Source organism: Carex rostrata, chromosome 24, assembly GCF_964058835.1.
Source record: "Carex rostrata chromosome 24, lpCarRost1.2, whole genome shotgun sequence".
In the NCBI taxonomy this organism is placed as follows: domain Eukaryota; kingdom Viridiplantae; phylum Streptophyta; class Magnoliopsida; order Poales; family Cyperaceae; genus Carex; species Carex rostrata.
In genome coordinates, this window is record NC_135941.1 from 1,818,300 (window position 1) to 1,831,135 (window position 12,836).

General features: G+C 31.1%; 1 protein-coding gene across 1 annotated transcript; it reads right to left on the reverse strand.

The window, feature by feature from the left end:
* Window positions 1-2,746: 2,746 nt before the first annotated feature.
* On the reverse strand, window positions 2,747-4,594 carry LOC144575582 (cytochrome P450 94C1-like). Its single transcript, XM_078325775.1, has 2 exons — window positions 3,651-4,594; window positions 2,747-3,562 (listed from the first exon to the last, which is right to left on the reverse strand). The coding sequence occupies exons 1-2, from the start codon at window positions 4,520-4,522 to the stop codon at window positions 2,911-2,913; spliced, it is 1,524 nt and encodes a 507-aa protein (XP_078181901.1). The 5' UTR covers window positions 4,523-4,594; the 3' UTR covers window positions 2,747-2,910.
* Between the last annotated feature and the right edge of the window lie 8,242 nt (window positions 4,595-12,836).

Sequence of the window (12,836 nt, forward strand, 5' to 3'; positions counted from 1 at the left end):
TTTTAAGTACCAATGATATCAAATAATAGCTTAATTCGAATATAATATTAAATATCATACAACAATTCAATATCGACATATAATATGATATCAAAAAACATAAATAAAAAGTGTTATGTATAGGATATATATATACACACACATATTATAAGATATATATATATACACACACACGTATAGGATATATATATATATATATATACACACATATTATAAGAGAAATATATATTCACACACACGTTCCAATTTATATTCTTTTTCTTCTTTGTTTTCAGTTTAGAACACACACACATTGATATATTCTAAATTGCCCACACCAATATGTATAGAAACAAAGAAAGAGAAATAAGAAAATAAAAAAAAAAAAATTTCATTGTGATCCGTATAGAAATGAAGAAGAAGTAAGGAAACAAAGAAATAAAAAAATAGAATGTGGAGTCTTCTCAATTGAAGAGGAGAAATATGGAAACAAAGAAATAAGGAAACAGATAAATATATCGCTAAAATTCAGAATTTGTTCAATTTTAATTGTAACGTATCGTGTGGCAGCATATTTGGTGAGTATGTTTTTAACTAAATTTAGACTTCTATACATAAAACAGATGCATTTAATCAAAAGAAGACAAATTATGTAATTGGAGGGCTGAGATCAAATCCGAAGTTTCATCTTTCAATCGTAGCCGTTGGCAGATCGGACACCCAACGTGCTTAATAATAGAATGGAGATATTTAAAATCACCTGCTCTCTCTCAGGTTCTCAACCATAATAAATATATAAATAAGTGAATTAATTAGTTTAAAAGAAATTAAGCTTTACCCATTCCTTTTGTCAATTAAGAGACATGCCGACATATATAAATGTTCATGCTTAATATTTAGAGAAATGTTCTGGTTCCCCGAGCCATCATACCTGAGCGAGTCCTCCAAGTAGTTTAACAAAAAATCTTCCACTTTCATTTCCAGCGCTAATATCCAAATATGTAAGGCTACGTTTATAACATTTTAAAATGTTACTCGCAAGCATATAAACATCTGTCTAAAAGCATTTCTAGATAGTTTTAACTCTCAACTACTTTTGTCTTCAAGCCAAAAAAATGAAATATTCTTTTCACCCATTCTTTTTTATTTTTTCTCTGATCATTCTAATTTATTTTTTCCGATGATTAGTGATAAATTTTACGAATATAAAAATACGAACGTTTTATATTCAATTTTATCTTTCAAACAAGATCCATAAATAAATACTTTTGAGTAATTTTTGAAGTCATTTGTTTTTTTAAAGTAAAACTCATGAGCACTTTAAATTTTTAAGTGTTTAAATCTCAGTCTACAACCATTAAAAATTTTCAAGACTTTGTACATGAGCTTTGTAAATGTAGTGTTATTGTTGAGGTTTATACGCTTTGAGGTGTTATTGTTGAGGTTTAAATTTTTTGTACACGAGGTTTATGTTTTATTCTAGAGATTTAAAGTGTTATTAATGAGGTTTATATGCTTGTAAACAAATGTTTAAATTATTTTGAAGCAAAAAAAAAAAAATTGAAAGAGACAGAGATTTAAAGTGGTGAAAAAAAATTACGACACAAATATAACTCAAAAGTTATTCTTCATGGATCTCATTTGAAAGAGAAAATCGGATAAAAATGTTTGTATTTTTAGATTTGCAAAATTCATCATGGATCGTCGAGAAAATTGATGAGAATAAATCTTTCCGTTTTTGGCTTGAAAATAAAAATAATTAGGAGTTAAAACTATACAGATTTAGAATTTTAATGCTTGCATATAGGGTTTTAAATGCTTGCGAGTAGCATTGTAAAATGTTATAAATATAGTTTTAAATGTTCGGATATTAATGCTGGAAATGGAAGTTAGATAACATTGAAAGTTTTTTCTGTTAAACTATTTGGGGGACGCGCTCGGAGATTTTGTTTGGGATACAATTATCAGACTCATAATATTTAATACAATTATTAATTGCTATATTTTTTTAAGATTAAATGAATTAATACATTATGTTAAATCTATCTACATATACTTAAAGATCTAAAGAGGAAAAAAATATGTTTATTTTTAATTTTGTGTCCTTGCTTATCTATCTCTCTCAATTCGTCCATGTTTTAAAACTAGAAGTTAGTTAATTAGTTACTAATGACTTGGGTTATTACTTCTGCGGCTCTCTAATGTTTATAACAATTAGGCGTTGGAATGCAAAGTTTTTTCATACAGATTTTGAAAACCGATCATTAGAAGACTGAATTTCTTTTACACACAATATATAATTTACTTTTTAATTAAGGATAAATGAGAATTTTATAAATTATATAAAAAAAAATACTAAATTAGGTATATTTGTAAAATTTTAAAATTTAAGAAGAAATAAATAATTTCGATTTTTTTTTTTGAGAGATAGACCTAAAATTCTGATGCTTATATCCAATTTGGTGGTCTATTACGTCAAACTTTCTAATTAATAAATAAATAAATACTCAGAGTATTTTGTTTAAATCCCAAGCCGTCGTTGCTCATTGGAGAGCAGAAGTTAGACAAAAGTAAGGTCAAACTGTTGGAGCAGTTTGGCACAACCGAAAAAGTCTATCATTTGCCACATGCGAGTTGGTACTATTAAATTCCTTCTAATTAATTTTATAAAAACAAAAAATTGCACTATGAGTAATTAAAGCGAAAGGTGTTAAATTGTTGATAGCATAGAGGTAGGATCAATGTAGTCCAACCGTTAAATTAAAGATGCAAAATTTGTAAATCTTTCTTTTTCAAATTGAATTAATAATTTACATGGGTTAACGGAAATTAATTACAAATAATTTCCCATGTCCTTTCCAAAAGACAGTTCTAGTTAATGAACTAACTAAATTAGGTAACTGGCTAAAGAGAAAAACCAGCATGCTCACCTCACGTGATCTCTCTCCTCTGCACACGCACTAGTAAACCACCGGCGAAAGTGGCGGTCAAACCGGGTGCAAATTTTGGTGATCGGTCGACGGTATCGTTTACGACTTGTAAATCGAAACCGCTCACAACCGACACAATAACCGTTTTCATCTCCATTAGTGCCATCTCCTTCCCTATACAAACGCGTGTGCCACCTTGGAAAACCGGGTACTTAAACGGACTGATAGGAACAAACTTCCTGTCATTTAGCCACCGCTCCGGTCGGAACTCGTCATAGTCCGGGCCCCACACATCTTCCATCCGACCCATCGCATAAGCATGATATGTGACTCTTGTGCCTTTCGTCACATTTGTGCCATCTGGTAGCATGTCATCACCTATGCAGAACTTTGAATCGAACTGAACCGGAGGAAATAGCCGCATACTCTCGTATAGAGCTGCGTGCACATAGTGCATCCCTCTTATTCCATCAAGTGATGCATTATTGTAATCATTTTTGTTTTTGGTAGATGAAGAAGCCGTGTCGATATCATGCCGGATTAAAGACTTGACACGGGGATGGCGCGAAAGGAGTAGGAAGAAGCCGGTTAGTGCCGAGGCTATGGTGTCCCTACCGGCCAGCATAAAGCTGACAATGATATCTCGCAAGTACCTGAAAAGTATGTTTAAACATCTTCCTAATAAGTATCATATTAATTTATTAATCTAAAAGAATTAATTATAATATATATATATCTTACCTGTCATTGTCAATGGAGGCCATGAAGCGGGAGAGAAGGTCGTTGCTTGATGAAACTCCAAGCTTCCTTCTTTGCCGAATAACCTCCTCGGCTAGAAGATCAATCATTCGAATCGCTTCCTTCAACTCTCTTTCCTCTCCAACATTGAACAGCCTCTTCAATCTCCACACGGCTGGTACCGGTGCGGCCCCACGCCGTGCAGACAACATAGATGCTCTATCAAAAGCCGCTGCAAATTCACACATAGGCAACGAGAGCTCGAGGCATCCTGGGTCGACCCCAAACGATATTTTACATATGCAATCAAATGAAAACCGCTTGAATACATCCTGCAAATCAAGCTGTTGCTGCTCTGCTGCTGCTGTGTGAAGAAGCGGAAGTAACCGCTGAACCACCTCAGACGACACGATCTTCATGGCAAAGGCTCTGACAACCGGGGAAGTCAACTCAGCAGAAGCTAGCTTACGTTGAAGCATCCAATTATCACCATCCACGTTGAATATCCCTTGTCCCAAAAAATCACCTAAGATGGCAGAGAAAGGCTTCCCCTTTGGATAATTGTTGAAATTTGTTTTCAACATGTGCTCCACGTTTGCCGGATCAGCTGTGACCGTGTTATGCAAAACATGGATGTGAATGGTACGGGTAGGCGAAGAACGAAGCAGATGTGTGTACCAGTCACACAGGTTGCGGTGCTCAGAAACCCATGAGGCAGTAACATATGCTTTGCATATGGAGCAGCTGCACCACCACTTCCACCGCCACTGCTCCGATTTGTGGATGAGAAATAGCAAACATGTGAGGATGGAAAAGGAGATAGCAAAGAAGAAGAGGAAGAAGCTAAGGTGAGCCTGTATAGTCTCCTTTTCCATACTTGTCTCTGTTCGCCTCTGTTTGATTAATTTTGCTCGTGAAGCTTCTCAATTTGTTTTGGGTTTGCTTTTATGAAGCGCGCGCGAGGGGTGAGATGTTAGTTGGATGAGTTCAGTGACTCATTGACCCCACTAGCAAACAAATTAACCTCCTCTTTGTATTTTACTGAATTTAATGGAGCATTCCTTCATTATTTTTTGGTGTTCCTATTACCCGCCATACACAAACTATGGTTTATTTTTTGTTAGAACTTTGCTGGTTAGACAGTCAAAAGCATCTGATACCATTTTGGTCGGGTAAGAACACTTAATTAAAATACAGTCTTTGAGATTTCGTAAGCCATCGTATCTAATTTGCTGGCACGGGGCTGGGAACGTATTTGTGGTTCATATTTTATATTTTTTATATTAATTTATTGTTGTTATTATTATTATTTTTAAATAGGCAGAACATCTCTGCATTTAAATGATCTAGAATCTTTAGATCAATTTTTTTATATATCTAAAAATATAATATTTAAAAAAATATATATATATAAAACTTAGTTTGCAAGTATAATTTCATATAAAAATCATTTTGAACATTTCGGATTAACTATCTAAATTTTAAAAATAAAAAAATGAATTCATAGTATGGACTAATTTGTGCTATACATAATACCAATACTGTGAATTCAGATCCTCCCCAGTACCGTAATAAGAAATCTTTTAAATTATTGAATCTGGACCGTTCTTTTTAACTTGGCACGAATCACAAAGCCTAATAATACTGTCTCATATGCTAGTCCGACTCTCAAAGCAGCTGAGAATTACTCTCAAACCGTAAAACAAAGGTAATCTTTTACAATATTAGAGAAGATTCTTGTCCCATTACCGTAGCGGGCCTCACTCCACAATTGAGTGCACAGATGAACAATCGAATGCTGTTAAAGAAAGTTTCTGGGCACAGATGACAGATGCATGGACTGCTATCAAACAAATTCTAATTAGCGATAATCAGATGATCTAATTCGTTCCTTCTGAGAATTCGTATAGTAAGTATTTGTATTGGGGTTAATTCTTAACAGGACTTGTCGGGTCAACACGTGTCATGCTTCATGGTCCATGACAAGCCCAAACATATTAACACGTGATAGATACGACGGGGGTCCATCACATGGTCTGAAAATCCATAAAAAAAAAATGAAAAAAAACAATTCTAAAAGGCCAATATAAAATCAAGGCTATATTAATTTTGTAAATCAAACATAAACATAATTTTTTATTTATAGAATTATTATTAATGTAATATAGGATTTAGATAGATTGGGGTGGATTTTGATTCAGTGGAAAGAACAAAAAAATGATTTGGGTTCCTTTTTAAGAGACCATATTTTCAATTCGGATCTTTTAAAGAGACTGATATTTTTTTAAACAAGCTACATATTTTTTTTATTTTTAATAAAGAGTAAATTGAGTTTTTGAAATGTAACATGGTAAATATGATATTATGAAGTTTAGAAGGCAAATACATAATTTCATATTCTGTGAGGGGTATCCATAAAATGTTAGAATTTTGCTTGTAAGACGGTTAAAAAGCATTTGATAGTCTTTGAGATTGACTGCTGTTAATATAAACTAAGTTTTGTTCAAAGATGACAACAGCCGACTGCTTAGAGATGAATCATTTGATTTAATTCGTTGATCCTTCTAAAAATTGTACGGTTTGAATTCGTATAGTAAGTACTTGTTATGTAGTTTATTTCTAACAGGCCTTGTCAGGCCGACACGTTTCATGTTTCATGAATTTTGTTTTAACACCAGTACACTAGAACGGAAAAAATAGCATTGCGGATTCGGCTCTGTTACCGAACGACACGGCACACGTGTCAGTTATGTGCCATGATTTGCGTATTTCGTGGTGTGATTATTTGCGTGCTGTGACTATCTTTTGAAACTTTAATATGTCATGACATATCATGTAAAAGATCTAGTCACAGCACGTGTTCATATGAGTCACATGTAATTATAATTATTAGATATTGATCAAATGATAAATTTTGAATAAACTAACTTAAATTATGATCAAATGGTCACGTAAATCACGTTTGATCACGATAAGTTTAAACACAACACGTTTGGACACAACAAGACTCACGTGACGTGACCATTCGCGTGCTGTGACAACTCCTTGATATTTTGATCACGACACAATACGGTACGCAAAAAATTAACTTGATCACAACACATCACAATACGAGACCAAAATGGCAACGCTTTAATCACGACACAGCATATTTTTTCCACATTTTTTCCACTTTAGAGTACACCAGCTAATGACCTAGCTATAAGATATTATTATGTCTAAAGACATGGTCCATGACATGTCAAACATATATATTACCACGTGATAGATATGACGGAATCCATTACATAGTCTGAAAATCCATTAAAAAATTTGGAAAAAAAATCTAAAAGGCCAACATAAAATCAAGGCAATATATTATTTTTTTAAATCAAGCATAAACATTGTTTTATTTGCAGAAATATTATTAAAATAAGATAAAAGCTTAGATAGATTGGGGGTGGATTTCGATTTGGTGGAAATAACAGAAAATTGAATTCGGTGTTTTCTTTTAGGGACCGGATTTTCAATTGGATTTTGTAGAGAAATTACAGCGTCACACGACATATAAAAGGTTACATAAGAAATTGGATTATACCTTGTCAAAATTACAGATATGATATTCTTTGGAGTTCTCTTTGAAAATTGAAGCTTAAAGCATTATAAGAATCCAAAAATGGACAATAACGGAATTATTATTTTTCTCTTCAGTCAGTCATTAAAGAGAAGAGGAAGGTTTTTCAAATGTATTCGGTTGCAAGTATACAATCTGTACGAGTAATATCGAGATAGAACACAAGAATAAAGAGAAACAATATTATTACTAATTTAATTTAATTTTAGAAATAAAGTAAAAGAGGAGGTTTTGTTCGCAATTTGGTCTTGATTTTGGACTCAATGCCGAAGAGAAGTTGGTTGTGAACAATTAATTAAAACAAAGAAATAAAAGGTTGTTTGGAACAAGTATTGGAAAGGTCTAGGGATTTTTGGCTCACTATCCGATTTAGCTAATTAATTCATTCGGTTGATCAATTACATTTATGTTTGTCTAATTTGTGGTTTCTAGTTTCAATGTCATGTCAAAGGCTTCATGTTTAGTTTTTCGCATTTGACACATGTCTCAATCAATTTCAGACTTCTTGTTTGATTTTTCATTTTAGTTGATCAACATATTAATTCCTACTAGTCTAGCTACCCTTAATTATCAAAACTTCACGTTTAATTTATCGTGCCGGTATCGATTGTAGACTAAAAACCTAATTTACTATTAAGCTTCACGTTTAGTTTTTCGTCTAAGTAATTAACCATTGTGCTTGTTGGTTCGAATTGGTATTGAACTTGGTCAATTTCAATTCTTAGAGTTGTTCTTACTACTATACCCTGTATCAAGTACTAATATGTCCATCGCTTCAACTATAGAGTGATTGTCTTATGTACACAAGTATCAATTCACAAGAATAATAATAAACAAGCACAGACAAATATCGAACAATCATAACGGCACAAACAACTATGAAAAACAAAAAAGTACATCTCAATAACAGAAAAAGATAAATAGAATAGATTAAACTAATTCTAAGTTAAGTCTATTGCCACTCTCGAGAGTTCCTGCAATCTGGTTATCTGGCTATCTGGTTTAATTTCTTTGTTTTTCTCTGCAATAAAATACATTTTCAATAGTAACTTGATCTTTGAAGAATAAGTAAGAATTAAAATAAATATAAATACTCGAAATTTGATATAATTTTACAATCGAAATCTTGATAAAATAAAGATATGTTTCATGTTTGTGGTCTATCAGCAGAGATTCGGGTCAGAGACGCGGGGAGGGGTGGAATGGAATTTGAAATTGGGGTAAAGGTGCTCAATTTAGAATTCGGTTCATTTGGGGAGCAGATCTTCTGTGATGAATTTTTTCTGTAAGTGCGTAATTGATGATCTCTAAAAAAATCCGAATTGAAATCTGGTCTCTTAAGAAGGCACTGAATTCAATTTTCATCTCTTTCCACCGATATGACATCCGCCTCTAATCCATCTAGAATCCTATATTATTCTAATAATATTTCTATAAATATGACAGTTCACATAAAATAAAAAATTCATCCTAAAAAGTCATAATATGATTATGGCTCGGATCAGAGAGAGTAAACAAAGGTAAGGGCTGTGCATACTCCGCATATACACTCTTCTGAACGATCTACAATATGCATTCTTCGGAACAATAAAAATTTCAATAAATGGACATAATTTTAGATGTTGGTTGAAGAATATTTTGAATTCATATTATTGCAGTTAGATACGTGAAGGAATGTAAAATCAAACATAAACAATTTGTAAGATTATTTTGTCATAATGTATATAATTAATTTAAATATTTTAACTCAGAAATTTTAATTTTTGCATATTAGTTATGATGCTAGCTGCTCAACTAAAATTAATGTTTTATGTTCCAAAACCAATTTACTCAAAAGAAATTTCATGTGGCAAACATGTTCCTCGCGTCCGGTAGACAATTGACATGTGCACTTTTCAAAGATCCAGACACAAATGCTCAGAGTTAATTAGGCTGTTCTTATCAGATGCAACCTTTTTTGTATGTGGTCCAGAGAGAGACTGGCTTTGGAAAGAATCATTAATGCAAAATTCAATTTTATTGGTATAATCATTATGAAAATCTCCGAGCGTGTGTCCTAAGTAGTTTAATATAAAAAATTTCAATGTTATTTAACTTTAATTTTCAGTGTTAATATCCAAATATTTAAAGCTATATTTATAACATTTTATAATGCTACTCGCAAGCATTAAAATTCTAAATCTGTATAGTTTTAACTCCAAACTACTTTTGCTTTCAAGTCAAAAACGGAAAGATTCATTTTATTCACTTTTTTTTCTCTGATTATTCTCATCAATTTTCTCGACAACCCGTGATGAATTTTGCAAATATAAAAATATGAATGTTTTTTATCTAATTTTCTCTTATAAATGAGATCCATGAATAATAACTTTTAAGTTATATTTGTGTCGTAATTTTTTTTACCACTTTAAATCTCTGTGACTTTCATTTTTTTTTTATTTTGTTTCAAAATAATTTAAACCTCTGTTTATAAGCATATAAACCTCATGTACAAGCATATAAATCTCATTAATAACACTTTAAATATCTAGAATAAAACATATAAACCTCATGTACAAAGAATTTAAACCTCAACAATAACACTTCAAAGCATTCAACAATAACACTGCATTTACAAAGCTCATGTACAAAGCATATAAACCTCATGTACAAAGCCTTAAAAATTTTAATGGTTGTAAACTGAGATTTAAAAACTTAAAAATTTTAAGTGCTCATGAGTTTACTTAAAAAAACAAATAACTTTAAAATTACTCAAAAATATTTCTTCATAGATCTTATTTTAAAGATAAAATCGATTATAAAAAGTTTATATTTTTATATTCGTAAAATTCATCACGGATCGTCAGGAAAATAAATTATAATGATCAAAGAAAAAATAAAAAAGAGTGGGTGAAAATAATATTTTCTTTTTTGGCTTGAAGACAAAAGTAATTGAGAGTTAAAACTATCTAGAAATGTTTTCAGACAGATGTTTATATGCTTGCTGAGTAACATATAAAGTTTTATAAACATAGCTTTAAATGTTTGGATATTAGCGCTGGAAATTAAAGTTAGACAATATTTGAATGTTTTTTTTGTTAAACTACTTGAGGAACGTGCTTGGATATGATGACTCGGGGTACCAAAACATTTATTATTATTATATATAATTTATACAAAAATGATGTTGATGTATTTTTTATTATTCATCAATTGACTTGAATTTTCACCGAAAATTTTATTTTTATCATCTTAAAAAAAAAAAACCAACTAATAAATTTTTTTTTCCTTTCTGAAAATTTGATTTTTACTCTGTCCACAGTTTCAAACTGCGGATCAAATTTGAGTGTTCACAGATTGAAATGGCAGACTACATGTTAGTAGGGTTTTGGGAACAATGATGAACCATTAAATTTGGGTGTCTGTAGTTTTAAATGCTAACAGAATTTTCAGAAAACTGTTTCTTTTTTAATGGTAAGAATTAAAATTTTGAGAATTGTTCAAGCGATTTAAAATTAATTAATGGTTCTTGATGCATTACCAAATAATATCCAAATTACATAAAATTTGATTGCTGTTATGAAAGCATATAAAATTACACTTATCATACCTCTTTACGAAATTCTTTAATTTGAATTTGCACATGTTAATTCGGGGAGTCTCTTTCTTCAAACACGAAAAGGATTTTTTGCTGAAGTTTTATTTTGTCTTCTTATTTTCCTAAAATAATATTTCATGAATAATAGCAGCGTATATGAGTTCGTACTCCGCTGATACCATGCTATCAACTCAAATTCGGATTTGATCAAATATCTCAATTATTTTGACAAATAAAATTGATAATCACATGTTCTTTGCTAAATAGACACAAAATATCCAATTCCCCTATTCAATATACTTCTTAAAACGAGATATAAACCTCTGATATTCCTATCTAATCAAATTCTGGTATTGAAACCAATCATATTTGATTTCCATATCACATTGAAATATTCGCTTCTAAATATTTTATTTTTTGTATAATACTGATAAACCACAAAATTTGAAGGGTAGGAAAATAAATTTTAGTTATAGATTAAAAAAAATATCTTCACTTTTTGTGCTCCCTGTAATACCTATATTTTTATTTTTTTTAATAAAAAGAATTATAAAACTTACATGCTAAAATTAAACCATAAATGTGATATATATTATTTTTTCTATGTATACATAAAAAAAATCACTTTCTAATTTTATTTATTTATGTACACATAATAAGTATTATTATTACGCTTATTCTATAGAAATCATTTACATTAATATTTTTTGCAAAATCTTAATAACAATCAAAACAAAGTTGAAATGTCATAATATTTTACATGCGAATAAAGGAAATGATATAGATCATATTTAATAGTTTTATTTTGATATGTATGTTTAAATAGCTCATATAGATCACAATCTTTTACATGTGCATGACACAAAGTTGACCGACATTTTTATTTATATCCATTATTTAATATATTTTATCAAATATAACCAACTTTTTGAACTTTTTTGAAAATATCCAAACCGCAACAATTTATGCGGTTTGGAATTTTTTTTCCAAACCGCAAGAAATTCCTACGGTTTGGGATTTAAGTTTTTTAGGAACTATAAAAACCCCGTTGCACGATATCTCTTTGAATTTTGAAAAAAATAATAATTATCGTGTAAATGACATATATTGAACAATCATAGATAATTTAAATGATCTTTGAATAATAAATGAAACTGTAATCCATTAAAAAAATAAGGAAATAAACATAATAAATAGTAAATGCATTTTAAAATAATTATATGAGTAATTCTTGAATAATTTCTCGCGCACTACAATATTGACTTCCGAACGGGGGGTCATATCTGTGACAAAGGGGACATGGCTCAACCGGGCCTATCTAAAACAGCTAGATCAACGATCAATGTTATTTGGGCGGCATGAGTTTGGACCTTGTGGAGAGAAAGGAACATGAGATTATTCTCAAACAAGAGGAAGCCGATGTATACTATACTCTAATCAATGATACAACAATGGACATCTCGTTATGAGGACAAAGCTGTCTAAATTTTGAGGGAAATTATAAATCATGGTGGGATCTATTGTAAATTATTAGAGACAATCTTTCGTAGCTAGATTTTAATTTTCTTCTGAATTGGCCATTTTGGCCCTTGTAAAGAACTTTTTATTAATCTAAAACCCTTTTGACGGCTCTTCGTGGCTGATACTCAAAAAAAAATTCTTGAATAATCTCTTAAGTTTTTGAAAAAACTAATACCGGTCGTTGTATGTTTCATGTTGACAGAAAACTTAAACTAAATTTTGAGACACTAAATGATATTTTTTTGCAATTTTGATTCCATCGGATGCCTGGAGATATTCCCCTATGCAAAATTCCGACCCATCTCATGCCCCCTTTCCGAATTGGAGCCATACACGCAAATCTGACTTTCCTAGTCAAAGTTATGGTTGTTTAAAGTTTTTTCAAAAAACAATGATGCTTCCCTGCAAAAACACTGATAATGCATTGATGTTTTATGCCCGACAAAAGTGCATCGATGTTTCATTGCCAAAACATTGA

Coding starts and splice junctions, on each gene's coding strand:
- LOC144575582 (XM_078325775.1), bottom strand. CDS start 4,522: ATGGAAAAGGAGACTATACAGGCTCACCTTAGCTTCTTCCTCTTCTTC. Junction 3,563..3,650: donor GCCTCCATTGACAATGACAG/GTAAGATATATA, acceptor CATACTTTTCAG/GTACTTGCGAGATATCATTG.